This window comes from Bubalus kerabau, chromosome 3 (assembly GCF_029407905.1).
Source record: "Bubalus kerabau isolate K-KA32 ecotype Philippines breed swamp buffalo chromosome 3, PCC_UOA_SB_1v2, whole genome shotgun sequence".
In the NCBI taxonomy this organism is placed as follows: Eukaryota; Metazoa; Chordata; class Mammalia; order Artiodactyla; family Bovidae; genus Bubalus; species Bubalus kerabau.
Window position 1 is genome coordinate 172,174,754 of NC_073626.1, and position 15,446 is coordinate 172,190,199.

A 15,446-nucleotide genomic window follows, 5' to 3' on the forward strand; every position below is an offset into this window, starting at 1 on the left:
TATTTAAATTTCTAATTGTCTTAAGCTGCTGCTCAGTTGCTTCAGTCATTTCCTACTCTTTGCAACCCTATGGACTGTAGCCTGCCAGGCTCCTCTGTCCATGGGATTCTCCAGGCAAGAATACTGGAGTGGGTTGCCATTTCTTTCTTCAGGGGATCTTCCCAACCCAGGGATTGAACCCATGTCTCCTGCATTTGCAGGTGGATTTTTTTTTTTTTTACTGCTGAGCCACTGGGGAAGACCCTGTCTCACAAATGATCATATTTTTTAAAGATTTGTTTAAATCAAGTAAGGCCCACACATTGCTATTTGTTGGTCTATATATATATATATATATATATTTTTTTTTTTTTAAAGTCTTTTAAGTTCTCTATTTTCCTCACAATCTACTTGTTGAGGAAACTGGATCATTTGTCCTTTGAAATTTGCCATTCTGCATTTTGCTGGAGGCACAAAAGTTTACTTTTCAAAATCTGATTTGTCACTGACAATAACCAACATCCTAAATTAAATGTGGTTACAGATTGCTAAACAGCAGCAGAATGAAATGACTAATAAGGAACCGAATCGAGAGAGAGACCAAAGCATAAGAGTAGCACCAATTATAACATCATTTAAATAATAAATACTCCCACGACATGTGAGAAAAAAAAATCCGTGCCTGATGCTATAAGCATCTATTACCTCTCCTTGTCCTGAACAGCATCCCCCTTCCTCATGTGATTCCTCATCCCCCTCATCCTTTGTGATTCAAAATTGGCACAATTATTCTATGAGTGTGTAGGACAGGCCTTGCAGATACTGAGGCCCAAGCCCAGTGGTCAAGCAGGGCCCTGGAACAATTCTTCACCACATCAGGTTGATTCCCTGGTGGCTCAGCCAGTAAAGAATCCGCCTGGAATTCAGGAGACCCATGTTCAATCCCTGGGTGGGGAAGCTCTCCTGGAGAAGGGAATGGTAACCCACTCCACTATTCTTGCCTGGAGAATTCACGGTCAGAGGAGCCTGGAGGGCTACAGTCCATGGGGCTGCAAAGAGTCAGACTGAGCGACTAACACTTTCAACTTTGTACCCGGGTAAGCCAGGAAGAAGACGAGCAGGGGAGAATCAATCTTGTGGTTTTGAGTAAAAAGCTCGGATTGGAGGGAAAGGTTCTTCCAGGAGCCGAGTAAGAAAATGGAGCCCTTAAATGGCAGAGCTGAAGAAATTTGTCCAGACTCTCTGGGTAAGTAAGATCACTCAAACAGATGTTAATTTTCTGCTCATTAGGAGGACATCCATGCAATTTTAATTGCCTAGATGTTAAAAAAACAAATACAAACAAATCTGCCTCAAATGCTTCTTGTAATGAAGGATGTCACCTAAGTCTCTTTCAAACATAAAGAGATATGTACATACAGATATACAAATATGTTTATCACTGTACTGTGATAAACATGCATACACACATATATATCTCAATAACTTGCCTTTAAAATTTTTTTAATTAATTTAGTTTTGTTTTTGTTGTTTCAGTCACTCACTTTTTGCAGATCTTTGCATCTAACTTTGTTTCTTTTCTATCAAATAGGGTCAATCAGTTTCAAAATGTCTCACTAATGACAGCCCAACAGTATACAAGCTAGCTGATTTAGCTGGATTTTCCACTTAAATATAATTATGTTTGGGGAGAAAGTGGATACATTTATTTTCAGAGACTTTCTTCAGGTGTTTCCTGTATAAAAAGTGGGTATAATAAAGTGTTTCAAGAAACACTTTCCTTTCACTGGTCTCCTGATCTTTTTCCTACTTCCTTGGATCCATAAATACTTGTTGAATAAATAAGTAAATGAATGAATATGGAGATCACATTATTTGAGGATCCAAAGCAACTAATTGCAAGAGATAAAATTCCGTTTCAACAAAGAGTCTGAAACAAAGAGTCTGACCATAGGCATGTCTAAATGATGGGAATAAATTTCAAGTCCTAGTTTTTTCTTTTGGCCATGCTTGTGTGATCTTAGTTCTCTGACCAGGGACTGAACCTGAGCCATGGCAGTGAAGGGCAAACTTCTAACACTGGTAAACCCACTGGACCACCAGGCAACTCCCTCAAGTACCAGTTTTGGGGATTGATTCATAGTCCTGACAACATGGATCAAGTTCCTAGGGGCTCCCATGTGTCTGCCCAGAGACCCCGGTGTGACTCCCTCAGTTTTAGCAGAAGTAAAAGCCCTGTGCCAGCTCTATTCATTGGACTGTTATGGGGAAGTTTCTAAATCGCCTCAGGAAAAACATTTTGAATTGTTCTTTAAGAACTGTGGTCAAGTCCTTCACTTCAGATCAGTGGTTTCCAAACTAGGCTTCATAGCATACAGAAGTGCTTTTTACACCTAAAGATGTATATATGGATACATCACAGAGAACCAACTTGTCAGCTTATGTGGACAATTGGTTTTTATGTTCGCCTTCTCCTGCTACCTTAAAGCATAAACTTAAGCTTATAATAAAAACAGTGTATTATATATAATAGCAATTATATATTAGCTAACATTCACTTAAGACTTTATTATGTGCCAAGCACTGTGCTAAGTGCTTCATACAGATCATTTCATATAACCTTTCCAACAATCCTGTAAGCCAAGCAGTCAATTATTCCATTTGCAGATAAAGAGACTGAGGCATAAGCAAGTTAAGTAATTTTCCCAAAGTCACACATATAAGTGGGAAAAAAAACCCAAGGGTTCCAATTCTAACTTTGAACTCTTACACAAACACCGCCATCAAGGTGCCATTTATGACGATTATAGCTCTGTATTCTAAAAGGTCAGGCTGGATCCAGTTCACTGAAATACAGTTGTATGAGTAAGAAACTACTTATCTATGTGCATTCTGCTATCTGTTGATAGAAGAAATTATGGCTGGGAATACATTTTGCAAAATGGATATGCAAACTGTGCTGCCTGAGCCAATTTTCATATATCTCCTGGGGACTGCCACTCTGCTCTGGATTTGATTCTTACAGTCTCTAAACCTGTGTGGGTTTTGCTGCTATTTCATTATTTTGAGCAGAGCCAAAGGAGAACGTGATTTTTCTCTGATTCACACTGGATTCTGCAGTTCTTAAATGAGAGAATGTTGTTAGTACATGGGTTTTGTTACAAGAGAAGGACTAGCACTTAGAACCAGATATAGAAAATTTAATTAAATTCTATTACGGAGGCCAAGTACAGCTGTTCGGTTGTTTCCTCACGCTTCAGGCATATTTAATATCTTATATTAAAAGTATTACCTGGAGGATAGGATATGGGTAGGGTAGGATGGAGACAAAGGGACTAAATATTTAATGGGTCTCTTTTCTCCACGACAAAATACATTGCCCAAATACTCAACAGAAACACATAAAGTCAAGTTTAGGACAACCACTTATGGGGACTTTCCTGGAGGCCCAGTGGTCAAGACTCTGTGCGTCCAAAGCAAGGGGTCTGGGTTCCACCCCTGGTTGGGAAACTAAGATTCCGCACGGTGTGTGGCGTGGCAAAAAAAAAAAAAAAAGGAAATTCACCATGCTTACCAGCTGCCAGTCCAAAGGTAATAAAGAGATAATACACGTTCACGGCGTAGGCACTCAACACCCAGCCCAGCGAGTTCAGGAGCCCTCCGATGATGGCTGTCCGGCGGCACCCACAGGTGTTAATGAACAAGCCGATGAAAGGCCCTGTCACAGAACATTGAGAAAGGAACTGAGTAGCGGAAAGTTATGACCAACCTAGACAGCATATTAAAAAGCAGAGGCATTACTTTGCCAACAAACATCCATCTAGTCAAGGCTATGGTTTTTCCAGTAGTCATGTAGGGATGTGAGAGTTGGACCACAAATAAAGCCAAACACCGACGAATAGATGCTTTTGAACTGTGGTGTTGTAGAAGACTCTTGAGAGTCCCTTGGTCTGCAAGGAGATCCAACCAGTCCATCCTAATGGAGATCAGTCCTGAGTGTTCATTAGAAGGACTGAAGCTGAAGCTGAAACTCCAATACTTTGGCCACCTGATGCGAAGAAGTGACTCATTTGAAAAGACCCTGATGCTGGGAAAGATTGAAGGCGGGAGGAGAAGAGGACAACAGAGGATGAGATGGTCGGATGGCATCACCGACTCAATGGACATGAGTTTGAGTAAACTTCGGGAGTTGGTGATGGCCAGGGAAGCCTGGCGTGCTGCAGTCCATGGGGTCGCAAAGAGTCAGACATGATTGAGCGACTGAACTGAACTGAACTGAGTGGCATTTTATTTTCATTTTATTTTCTTAGGGAATCTTTATATGAAGACAAAACATTACTAGAGCTGTTAACTAAAACAAACCAAACCCCCTGCCGTGGCCTTATGTGCAGAGAGCTTTTGGCACGCAAAGACAGGTTTCAAAAATGTCCCCGAAGAACACAAGGTTCTAGATTTTCAGGGAAGACAGGCCTGAAATAAATAGACATGTTGATTCATTTTCTGGTCTACAACAGATCCTACACTAGAGGTCCAGGGGCTCCATGCAGCCTGTGTAAACATTTTGTTTATCGAGAACAAAGTTTTAAATGTTTTGAGTCAGTTGCCAACATTTAAAAATTACGATTATTCATAAAAAAAATCCAGGGGCAACAGATCTTCCCATACGGCCCAAAGCAGCTGGCTGTGTACAGTAGGTGATCCTGTTTAGCTGTGTCACACCCTCTCCGGTTTGCCGCAGTCCCCACCCACATGTCAGTCTCTTATTTGGCCTCCTGGTTACATGTACGTTGCTTGTTTGGCTTCTGTACACATTTGAGTTTTTTCTCCAGACTTTAAGGGAGTATGGAAGGGGTTCTCAGGACGTCCATGCTTCAGGCGAGGCACCTGTAGCCTGTTTTCATGAGGACATCTAGATGCAAACCAAGCCGGAAAGAACTTCTCATGACTTCACACATACTTCAGGCTCTGCTGACTCTCAGTTCCAATGAGACCCATCAGGCTATGCATTTACGACACCATGTGGAGATTCAGGAATACACTTCGCTCTATTTTTTTTTTTTTTTTTTAAATTTTCGTCAACCCTCTTTTCTTCCTGCCTTTGTGGCAACTTGTCTTGGGATAAGTGATTCCTTCTTCAAACATTTGAGGCTGTACTCAACATTCAGTGTTGTTGTTCAGCCGCTAAGTTGGGTCTGACTTTGCGACCTCATGGACTGCAGCACACCAGGCTCCTCTGTCCTTCACTATCTCCTGGAGTTTGCTCAAATTCGTATCTACTCAGTCAGTGATGCTATTTAACCATCTCATCCTCTGCCTCCCTCTTCTCCTTTTGCCCTCAGTCTTTTCCAGCATCAGGGTCTTTTCCAATGAGTTGGCTCTTCACAACAGGTGGTCAAAGCATTGGAGCATTCAGTAAGATCATCCATTTTATTTATTTTTTTTGACTGTGCTGTGTGCTATGTGGGATCTTAATTCCCCAACCGGGGGTGGAACCCAAGTCCCCTGCATTGGAAGGGTGTAGTTCTTACCACAGGACTACCAGGGAAGTCCAAGATCATGCATTTTAAACATCATCTTAGGGGATTCCTTGGCAGCCAGTGGTTAGGCCTCAGCACTCTCATTGCAGTAAGATCCCTCAAGTTGTGCAGTGTCGCCAAAAAAAATAAAAAAGATGTCACATTTTTTTATCATGATTACTTTATGCAGTTATGAAGCCCTATGTTCAGGGGGGACTATCTCAGGCTAAAAACTTACTAAGCTGGGACTTCCTGGTGATCCAGCAGTTAAAGAATCAGCCTTGCAATGCAGGGGACGTGGGTTCAGTCCCTGGTCAGGAACTAAGATCTCACATGCCGTGGAGCGATGAAGCCCATGCAAATACTGAGCTTGTGTGCTACAACTAGAGAGTCTGTGCGCTGAGATGGAAGACCTCGCATGACACAAGGAAGGCCTCAAGTGCTGCGACTAATACCCGACGCAGCCAAACAAAAAAAAGAATGAATTTACTTAGTTTCCCACGGGCGAGTCACTGCCCGAGAGAGTGCTTTCAACTCTGTGACACAATGCATGGAATTTTTAAATTTAAAGGCGGTAACTCAAGGATGAGAAAGAGAAAACAATTTATACTTATTCACTTCAAATATATTTTTGGTTCTCATTTAATGTCATGGCAGGCAGGGTGGTAGAGTGGGCACCATTTTGGAGTCCAATGGACCACATTTGAAGCCTGTCCCTCACTTACCGGTTACAAGTTAACTTCAGTAACGTAACGTCTCTGAGCGTTGCATGATCTCCTCTGTGAGATGAAGATGATGGTCTGGCCCCCAGGCTTGCCAGAGAATCAAATGAGATCATGTACATCATATGCACCTGGCATGTGCATGAGTTCATGTATGCTAAGTAGCTTCAGTCGTGTCCTACTCTTTACAACACTATGGGCCCACCAGACTCCTCTGTCCATGGAATTTTCCAGGCAAGTATACTGGAGTGGGTTGCCATATCCTTCTCCAGGGGAGCTTGCCAACCCAGGGATTGAACCCACCTCTTTTACATCTCCTGCATTGACAGGCATGTTCTTTACCACTAGCACCACCTGGGAAGCCCACACTTGGTGTGTAATAAGTGCTAAATAAAGGAGAGCTGTTTTTGCTGGCTTCTGCCTTGGAAAAGCACCCAACATATCTGCCTCCACCTGTATCAGGCACCTTAGATAATGAATAGCAATTTAGGGTCATGATAGACAGAATAAAAGACCTTTCATTTATATAACTATGAGCCTTGCTGTGCTATAATTTCTGAGCGCAAGATAAAAGATGTTTATCTGGCAGGTACCTTTCCTGAAGAAAGGTTATTCTACTGTCGGAAGCTCCACTGTCTGGAATTCAGAAACTCTCAGAATTCAGAATCCACAGTTACCTCCCAATGAAAGGTGACAATCACATTTCATCACCACTGTTGAGTTAGGTGTTCTGATTTGGGGGATCATCTTCAGGAAAGTGAAAGTGAAAGTAGCTTAGTTGTGTCCAACTCTTTGTGACCCCACGGGCTATACAGTCCATGGAACTCTCCAGGCCAGAATACTGAAGTGGGTAGTGTATCCCTTCTCCAGGGGATCTTTCCAACCCAGGGATCAGACCCAGATCTCTGGCATTGCGGACAGATTCTTTATGAGCTGAGCCACAAGGGAAGCCCAAGAATACTGAAGTGGATGGCGTATCCCTTCTCCAGGGGATCTTCCTGACCCAGGAATTGAACCAGGGTCTCCTCATTACAGGCAGATTCTTTACCAACTGAGCTGTGACGGAAGCCCAAGAAACACATCCAATAACTTTAGGACTGATTTCCATTGTTTATGCCTATGGAACTTGTGAAACATGAAATAATACCAAAGACAATCTTACTGGATGGCTTGGAAAATATTGGGACAAATATCCTGGCCTTTGGCTGAATTTTCTTTTTTGTTGTACACACACACTTCCTAGTTTAAATCTGAAAGTATTTTGTTCTACCCTCTAAATGTTTATTTTAAAAAAGGTAAGAAAATGGATTTAAGTATTTCAGAAGACTAGTTTTCCTTTACTTACTCATTGAAAAGGTAAAATTATATCCAACATGAAAGTGTTATTCGCTCAGTCATGTCTGGCTTTTTGCAACCCCCTGGACTGTAGTTCACCAGGCTCCTCTGTCCATGGAATTCTCCAGGCAAGAATACTGGAGTGGGTTGCCATGCCCTCTTCCAGGGGATCTTCCCAACCCAGGGATCAAACCAGGGTCTCCTTCATTGCAGGCAGATTCTTTACCATCTGAGCCACTAGGGAAGCCCATATCCAACATAAAACTAGCAAATTCCCTGCACTAAGATTAACCTACTTGCACTTCTCATATGATACAACAGTCCTGATTTGAACAAGGCCACGGCAGGGTTGAAGGAGTCAGTTCATTACAGTTACAGGCAAAAATGATTTATCAGCAAATCACTCACACACATAATGGTGCCCTTATTTAATTTTAAAACTAGAGCAGTAACCAATCCCTGTGATAAACACACACCCCCTGCACACATCTTGAGAAATAACACTCTGTCCTTGTTTTCTGTCATTAGCACTGCCACTGTTACCAATGTCACTGGTATTATCCAAAAGAAACTGGCTGAATACCAGCCAAGATCAACAAATCTCTGAATTGAATTCAAGCAATTAATTACCAATGTGGAAATCACTGACAAGGCACAGACTCTCGTCAAACACAAATATGCCTGTCATACACATCCTTTCACAAAACCAGGAAGATATCTGAGGCCATTTATGTTTTCCCTGGAGGAGGGCAGGGCAGTATTCTCCAGTATTCTTGCCTGGAGAATCCCATGGCCAGAGGAGCCTGGCGGGCTACAATCCATGAGCTTGCGAAGAGTCGGACACGACTGAGTGACTAACCACTTTCTCTTTTTTTCAGCTTTCTGATTTACTATCTCCAATTAGATAAGAATTGCTTTCATAGATTGCTGGGTGGTTAGCTTAAACAACAAAATACAAGAATATATTATTATTCCTTCCTGTTTGCTGTATCAATAACCTTTCTAAAAACAGCTTAATAGATTTTTCAACCACATGGGATCAATATTTCAAATTTAAAACACCAGGGCTCTGAAATAGGATGGCTATTTACTTTTACTGTGTTTTCTCTAAGTTTTTTTTTATCTTTTAAAAATATTGATAAGTGTTTAAAAACAGATTTGTAATGGTAGGTAATGGTTTACAATAGTTAAGAAAACAGGGGCAAACATTTTTAATGATCGTTTTTTTAAATGCTCAAAATGTTTACAGTACTCAAATAGGAGTATCACACAAAAGAACAAATATTGTCTGATTCTACTTATTCAAGGTACTTAGAGTAAACAAATTCATAGAGACTTTAAACAGAATGTTAGTGGCCAGAGACAGGGGGCTGAGAGGAGAGGTGGCAATGGGGAGTTATGGCTTAACTGGTAGGATTTCAGTTTAGGAAGATGAGAAAAGTTCTGGAGATGGACAGTGGTGATGAATGTACTCAATGGTATTGAACTGTATACCTAAAAATGGTTAAAAGGGTAAATTTCATGTTAGGTATATCTGACCACAATAAAAACAAGAGTAACATCCACCAACATCTCATCTCTGGTACTTCAACGAGATAAAGCATGACTTATAGCGAGGGACTGTCATATTATAGTTATAATTGACAACAGGTCACACGTGAACATACCCACAATCAAAGTGACACCCATGCTGAGGGAGCTGACCCATGCCGTCAGGCCGCGGCTCTGATGGAATTCTTCAAGCCACTCCACGTTGAGGACGCCCAGGGCCATCTGGGAGCCCATGATGAGGATGTGCACAAAGAAAGAGGACAAGACCATCATCCAGGCCCAGCCGCCATCAATGTCTGGGTGGGGTTTAAGTGTCTTCTTATCTTTGGGGTCATCTTCGAAATCATACCCAATGTCTTCATGACTTGTATACATTTTCCAAGATGTTCTGAAATACATAAGGACAAATAATTTCATGGAACATTAGAACAAAAAATATCTCCTTCTTCTTTGGACAGCACTACCTCCCCATCAAAACCAAAGTCACCCCACTGTCACACTGGATCTTTAGTCTTCGTCATTATGTAGATTTGGGAACACGTCTTGCTTTTCACAAGACCAAGTGCTTTTATGAAACCTGTTTCATCTTTGCAGTCATCCTGTATATAAATACTATGCTGGTTATTTCAAAGAAATGAAAATCGACTCAGAGAAGTTAAGCACCTTTCCCAAGTTCTCAAGGCCAGTAGATGGTATGGCTAGACAGGAACCTGGGAATTGAACCCAGCTATTCCTGATTCCAAAGCCCAAGCCTTGTGTCCCTTACTGAGATGGAAACTGACAGATAACACAGATATCAGAGAAGGAAGGCACCTGGCCTTAGGCAGGGTAGCTCGGTCCTGTGCAGGCTCCTGGCAGAGGTTATTGTTCATAGTTTTGTGGGTCCAAGTGTTCAATTCGTTCAGTACAGCTACAGGGGGTTGGCCTCAGGGGGACTGACTCATACGAACCCAACTCGGGACACTGGTAAAGAAGAAGCTAATTTGTTATCTGACAATGGGAGATAGAGTTTTCTAATAATGATGATGCTGTATCTGACATACAAGACTTACTTTTATCCCCTCTGTCCACCCCCATTCTGAGCATTTACCTGGGAAGCTAGAAAACTGCTAAGACAACAGGAAATCAGACTAAAGAAATTTGGATACTACAGTGATGTTCAGGTTACCAGAAAGCCAGGGGCTAGATCTTGAAGGCTTTTATGTGTCAAAAAAGGATCTTGGAGTTTATCTTTACAAAATGAACAGTTGGCAGCTGCATTTGCACAAGGATGAGATAAGATGGGATATGTGCTTTGTATAGACCCATCTCTCAAGTTGTTCGATCAAGAGGATGGAAGTTGGATGGAGCTAGAGGGGAGATGATACCAGGTCAGGGAAGGTCTCTGGTTTTATCTTGTAGGATGAGATTGAAGTATGTGCATAGGAACTGAGAATAAAGAAAAAAATAGAGATAGAGATAAAGACAGAGACAGACATAGATGCATGCATGCTAAGTCACTTCAGTCGTGTCTGACTCTCTGTGACCCCATGGACCGTAGTCTGCCAGGCTCCTCTGTCCATGGATTCTCCAGGAAAGAATATTGGAGTGGACTGCCATGCCCTTCCCCGAGGGGATCTTCCCAACCCAAGAATCAAACCCAAGTCTTTTGTGACTTCTACACTGCAAGCAAATTCTTTACCCACAGAGCCACTTGGGAAGCCCAGAGAGACAGAGAATGATTAACCCCAGAGGTCATGGGACAGGGTTAGTCTTGATCAAGAAGGGTGACCAATCCTCTAAGACTGGAGGAAGCAGCAGATAGATAGAGACAAGAGAGTAAGCATGGGATGGAAAGTTATGCTTGTTAGTGTAGTTTCTTTGGTGCAGTCCAGGGAAGCTAGTCACTGGTGGAGAATGAGGAGGATGGTGGCTATGTTGGGGCCTCAGTGTTCAGGATAATGAAACAAACTACTGTCTACAACAAGTGGAAGTGATTGTTGGGCAGCTGAGCCCTGCGGGGCAGTGAAGCACCACGGACAGAGCAGAGGGGGCACTCGGCCCCAGAAGCCACCACCGAGGACAAAAAAAGCAAGAACCAACGACTAGAAATTGGTCTGCTTTTTTGTCATCACTGTTGTGCCAGTAATTCTAGATGTCACTGACAAAACACTCTTCCCTGAAAAAAATCCTTTGTTGGTCAAGGTTTCAAACAATGATGTTTTCATATTATGTCTGTAGGCATTGCATCAGCATCATTTTCTAAACACTGTGCTCTACATGGAAGTTATTTCAGAGAACTAATGGTCATATTTTGGCTTTGGCCACCTGATGAGAAGAACTGGCTCACTGGAAAAGACCCGGATGCTGGGAAGGATTGAGGGCAGGAAGAGAAGGGGATGACAGAGGATGAGATGTTGGATGGCATGACCGACTCAATGGACATGAGTTTGAGCAAGCTCCAGGAGTTGGTGATGGACAGGGAAGACTGGCCTGCTGCAATCCATGGGGTCACAAAGAGTCAGACAGGACTGAGCGACTGAACTGAACTGACACATATAGGGCCCCAGCTGCACACATCTGGCTTTTTTTCCTTACTGTCTATTTCTTTTTAAAAAATCCTTTTATTGAAGTATAGTTTATTTACAATAGCATGTCAGGAGTACAGCACAGCAATTCAGTTTCCTTTATAGGTTATTATATAATATTGAATGTAGTTTCCTGTGCTATACAGTAGGTCCTTATTGATTATCTATTTTATATACAGTAGTGTGTATACTGGAGAAAGCAATGGCCCCCCACTCCAGTACTCTTGCCTGGAAAATCCCATGGATGGAGGAGCCTAGTAGGCTGCAGTCCATGGGGTCGCGAAGAGTTGGACACAACTGAGTGACTTCACTTTCACTTTTCACTTGCATGCATTGGAGGAGGAAATGGCAACCCACTCCAGTGTTCTTGCCTGGAGAATCCCAGGGACGAGGGAGCCTGGTGGGCTGCAGTCTATGGGGTCGCACAGAGTTGGACACGACTGAAGCAACTTAGCAGCAGCAGTAGCAGCAGTGTGTATATGTTAATCCCAAACTCCTAATTTATCCCTCCCTCTGACCTTTCCTCTTCGGTAACCGGAAGTTTGTTTTCTAAGTGTGAATCTGTTTTGTGAATAAGTTCATTTGTTTCATTTTTTAGAGATTCCACATGAGTGATACATATGATATTTGTGTTTTCCTATCTGACATAATTCACTCAGTATGACGATCTCTAGATCCACCCATGTTACTGCAAATGGCATTATTTCATATTTTTTTTTAAGTGGCTGAATATTATTCTATTGTATATATGTACCACATCTTCTCTATCCATTCCTCTGTTGATGGACATATTGGCTACTTCTGTGTTTGGGCGATGGTCAACAGTGCTGCAGTGAAAATTCGGGTGAATGTATCTTTTTGAATTATGGTTTTCTCCAGATACATGCCCATGAGTGGAACCGCTAGATCGTATGGCAACTCTATTTTTAGTTTTTAAAGGACTCTCCATACTGTTTTCTATAGCGGCTGCACAAATTTATATTTCTACCAACAGTGTAGGAGGGTTCCCTTTTTCTCCACATCCTCCCCAGAATTTATTATTTGTAGACTTCTTGACGGTGGCTATTCTGACCACTGAAATTTTAATTTGCATTGAACATCTTTTCCTGTGTCTTTTGACCATCTGTATGCACATATCTGTTTTGACAGTAAGAGTTTCTAAGAATTTAGAACTGCTGACACTCAGCTCAGCTCAGTTTGAGTCTGCAGTGCCTGCAATGTTACACATCACTGCCTTTAGCAGGACCTTCGAGATGGACCCTGACATCACATGATGGTGGAGATGAAGAGCAGGATGCCAGCTACTTGACTTTTGCCCTCCACATGCCCACCTGCAGTCTTCATTTTTGTTTAAAATTTAAAAGAGCGAAACAGAGTGCAAGAGCGCAGGGTGAAAAACTTGGGTTTGGAAAGCAGTCAATGCAAAAAATGTTTTACTCAGTTTGAATAATGTCTTTAAAATGCAAATGCATTCTTTGTTTCAGGTAATTATTTTAAAACAGAAGAGCAAATCAGAAAACAGTTATTACTGACCGTGACACGTGATTATTACTGAAAATCCTTTAGTTGCAGTGGAGGAAGGTGATGTAAAAAACAGTCCCAAATACACTAGGAACACCTCCAACTGGGGGACTTTTCTGTGCAGTACTGGCACATGGATGAGAGGACAGAAGCAGACTGTGGCAAAGCACCCAGAGCCCAACCTCCCTTGGGGAGGCATCCTGTGCCGTTTGCACAGCCTCTCTCTGTACACTCCTGAGCAAAGAATTGTTTTTACCTTTTTCAAGGCTATGTGACCTGCAGAACTTAAAATGCTTACTCTCTGACACTTTATAGGTAAAGTTCACTAATCCCCAGACTAAGAGTTTGTTGGGAAGAAACAGGCACTAAAAGATCAAGGATGCTAGTGGAAGAGCAATTTAAAGGATCTATCCTGGGGCTCATCGTGACTCTTCCCTTCTCTCCTACTCATTATTTTTATCTATTGGGCTTCCCTGGTGGCTCAGACAGTAAAGCGTCTACCTGCAATGCAGGAGACCCGGGTTCGATGCCCTGGAGAAGGAAATGGCAACCCACTCCAGTACTCTTGCCTGGGAAATTCCACAGACAGACAGCCTGGCAGGCTACAGTCCATGGTGTTGCAAGAGTCAGACACCCCCGAGCAATTAACACATCTTGACTCTTCCTTTCGTACTCATTGTTTTTATCTTTTAGATGATTCTATCTCTTAAACAGCTGGGCAGTTCTCAGCCACTACACTTCCTGCCCACGCTGCTGCTCTCTGCTGGGTTCTTTCCGTCACTTCTTGTTTACCCAGGCTGCTGGGAGCGATAAAATGCTATCTTACCATGTAACTTCCCCACCCTGTCACGTTATCTTGAGGATCAAGTTCAAACTGCCCTGTCTGCCCCCAGGTTCTCCTCTTGCGTTATCTGCCGCTCTGCCAGCTCCCTCCTCCCGTTCTTCACCTTTGCCCTCTACTTTCCAGGCTGGTGGAAGCACCTGCAGCTCCCTGAACCTGGCACAGCCTTGCAAGTTTTTCTGCATGACGTTTTCTTCTTTTGGGAACACTCTTCTCTCCTTCAAATCTCCTGCTCCTCTTCTGCTCATCCTTCAAGGCTTAACTGAATTCTAATAGTGAAATTTTGAAAGAATGAGAGAAAAAAAAAACCGACCTTACAAATATCTCTAATACCCAGCATTACAGTAAGTGTTAGATCAGTCACTCATGCCATAGCTATGCAATGCCAGTGCACCATCAAAAATGAAACTACACAAGCTCTTTGAAGACATATAAAGGTCACACTAAGGTGAATTATACTTGGGGGCTCACAAAATGGGGTGCATGAAATAACTCCTTTTTGGTTGTTTTTAAAAATATGTTATCCATGGGGGGGAAAAACAGACTGGAGTGAAACAAACCTGTTGATAGAGATTATTCTTTGAATAATGGTCTTTCAAGTAATTTCTCTTTTATTTAAATTTTTGGGGAAAGTTCTAAATATATATCAAGGAGATCAAATCAGTCAATCCTAAAGGAAATCAACCTTGAATATTCATTGGAAGAACTCATGCTGAAGCTCCAATACTTTGGCCATCTGAAGCAAAGACCTTGATGCTGGGAAAGATTGAGGGCAGGAGGAGAAGGGGGCAACAGAGGATGAGATGGTTAGATGGCATCACTGACTCAATGGACATGAGTTTGAGCAAGCTCTAGGAGATGGTGAAGGACAGGGAAGTCTGGTGTGCTGCAGTCCATGGGGTGGCAAAGAGTTGGGCACAATTTAGTGACTGAATAACAAACTACTATAAGAGTAAAGTTCCCTCTATCTTTTAAACATCTCCTGGTTCAGCTTCTTGCCTCCAGTAGACTGGTGGCAATTCAGAGCTGTTTCCCTTGGGAAGACTAGTCTGCATTGGGCTGTAGACTTGTGTGTGTGCTTCCCCAACACCCTCTTCTCCCACCATGAGAGGACAGTCTGCCTAATGATAGAAAGGGAAGTATAAGATGTAACCCATTCTAGGTTCACCTGCAATAGAAGCTCTGCCAGTCACATTAGGGCCTTGCACTGAAGAAGCTGAAGGAAGGAGATGGGAAGATTAGGGACCAACAGTCAACTTCCCATCCTTCCCTAAAGTGAGCTCATTACCAGTGAAAGAGAAACTATTCATGGGGTAAATGAAGTAACACATGCAGGCTATGACATGGAAATCAGCTACATATTTACCTGGTAACAGGCAGAAATGAAAATAATTCAGAGCCTGTGGGAGTGTTT

The 15,446-nt window shown here is 42.4% G+C and overlaps 1 protein-coding gene and 1 long non-coding RNA gene across 5 annotated transcripts in view; one reads left to right on the top strand and one right to left on the bottom strand.

Moving 5' to 3' along the window:
- Positions 1-15,446, bottom strand: part of SLC16A14 (solute carrier family 16 member 14) — a 41,217-nt gene that overhangs the window by 23,323 nt on the left and 2,448 nt on the right. For 3 of the 4 annotated variants that reach the window (XM_055573689.1, XM_055573688.1, XM_055573687.1), the window contains exons 1-3: positions 9,917-10,049; positions 9,220-9,491; positions 3,554-3,697 (exon numbers count right to left, since the gene is read on the bottom strand). In XM_055573689.1, coding sequence (XP_055429664.1) covers positions 3,554-3,697; positions 9,220-9,491; positions 9,917-9,975 — 475 coding nt within the window. In that variant the 5' untranslated portion in view covers positions 9,976-10,049. Of the gene's footprint in view, positions 1-3,553; positions 3,698-9,219; positions 9,492-9,916; positions 10,050-15,446 lie in introns of those variants that run through there. The other variant, XM_055573690.1, reaches the window with a different exon arrangement.
- The window catches only part of LOC129646849 (uncharacterized), a 36,823-nt gene that overhangs the window by 12,055 nt on the left and 9,322 nt on the right, over positions 1-15,446 (top strand). Inside the window, exon 4 of the long non-coding RNA XR_008712197.1 lies at positions 1,086-1,225. This is a non-coding gene — a long non-coding RNA (uncharacterized LOC129646849). The remainder of the gene's footprint in view (positions 1-1,085; positions 1,226-15,446) is intronic.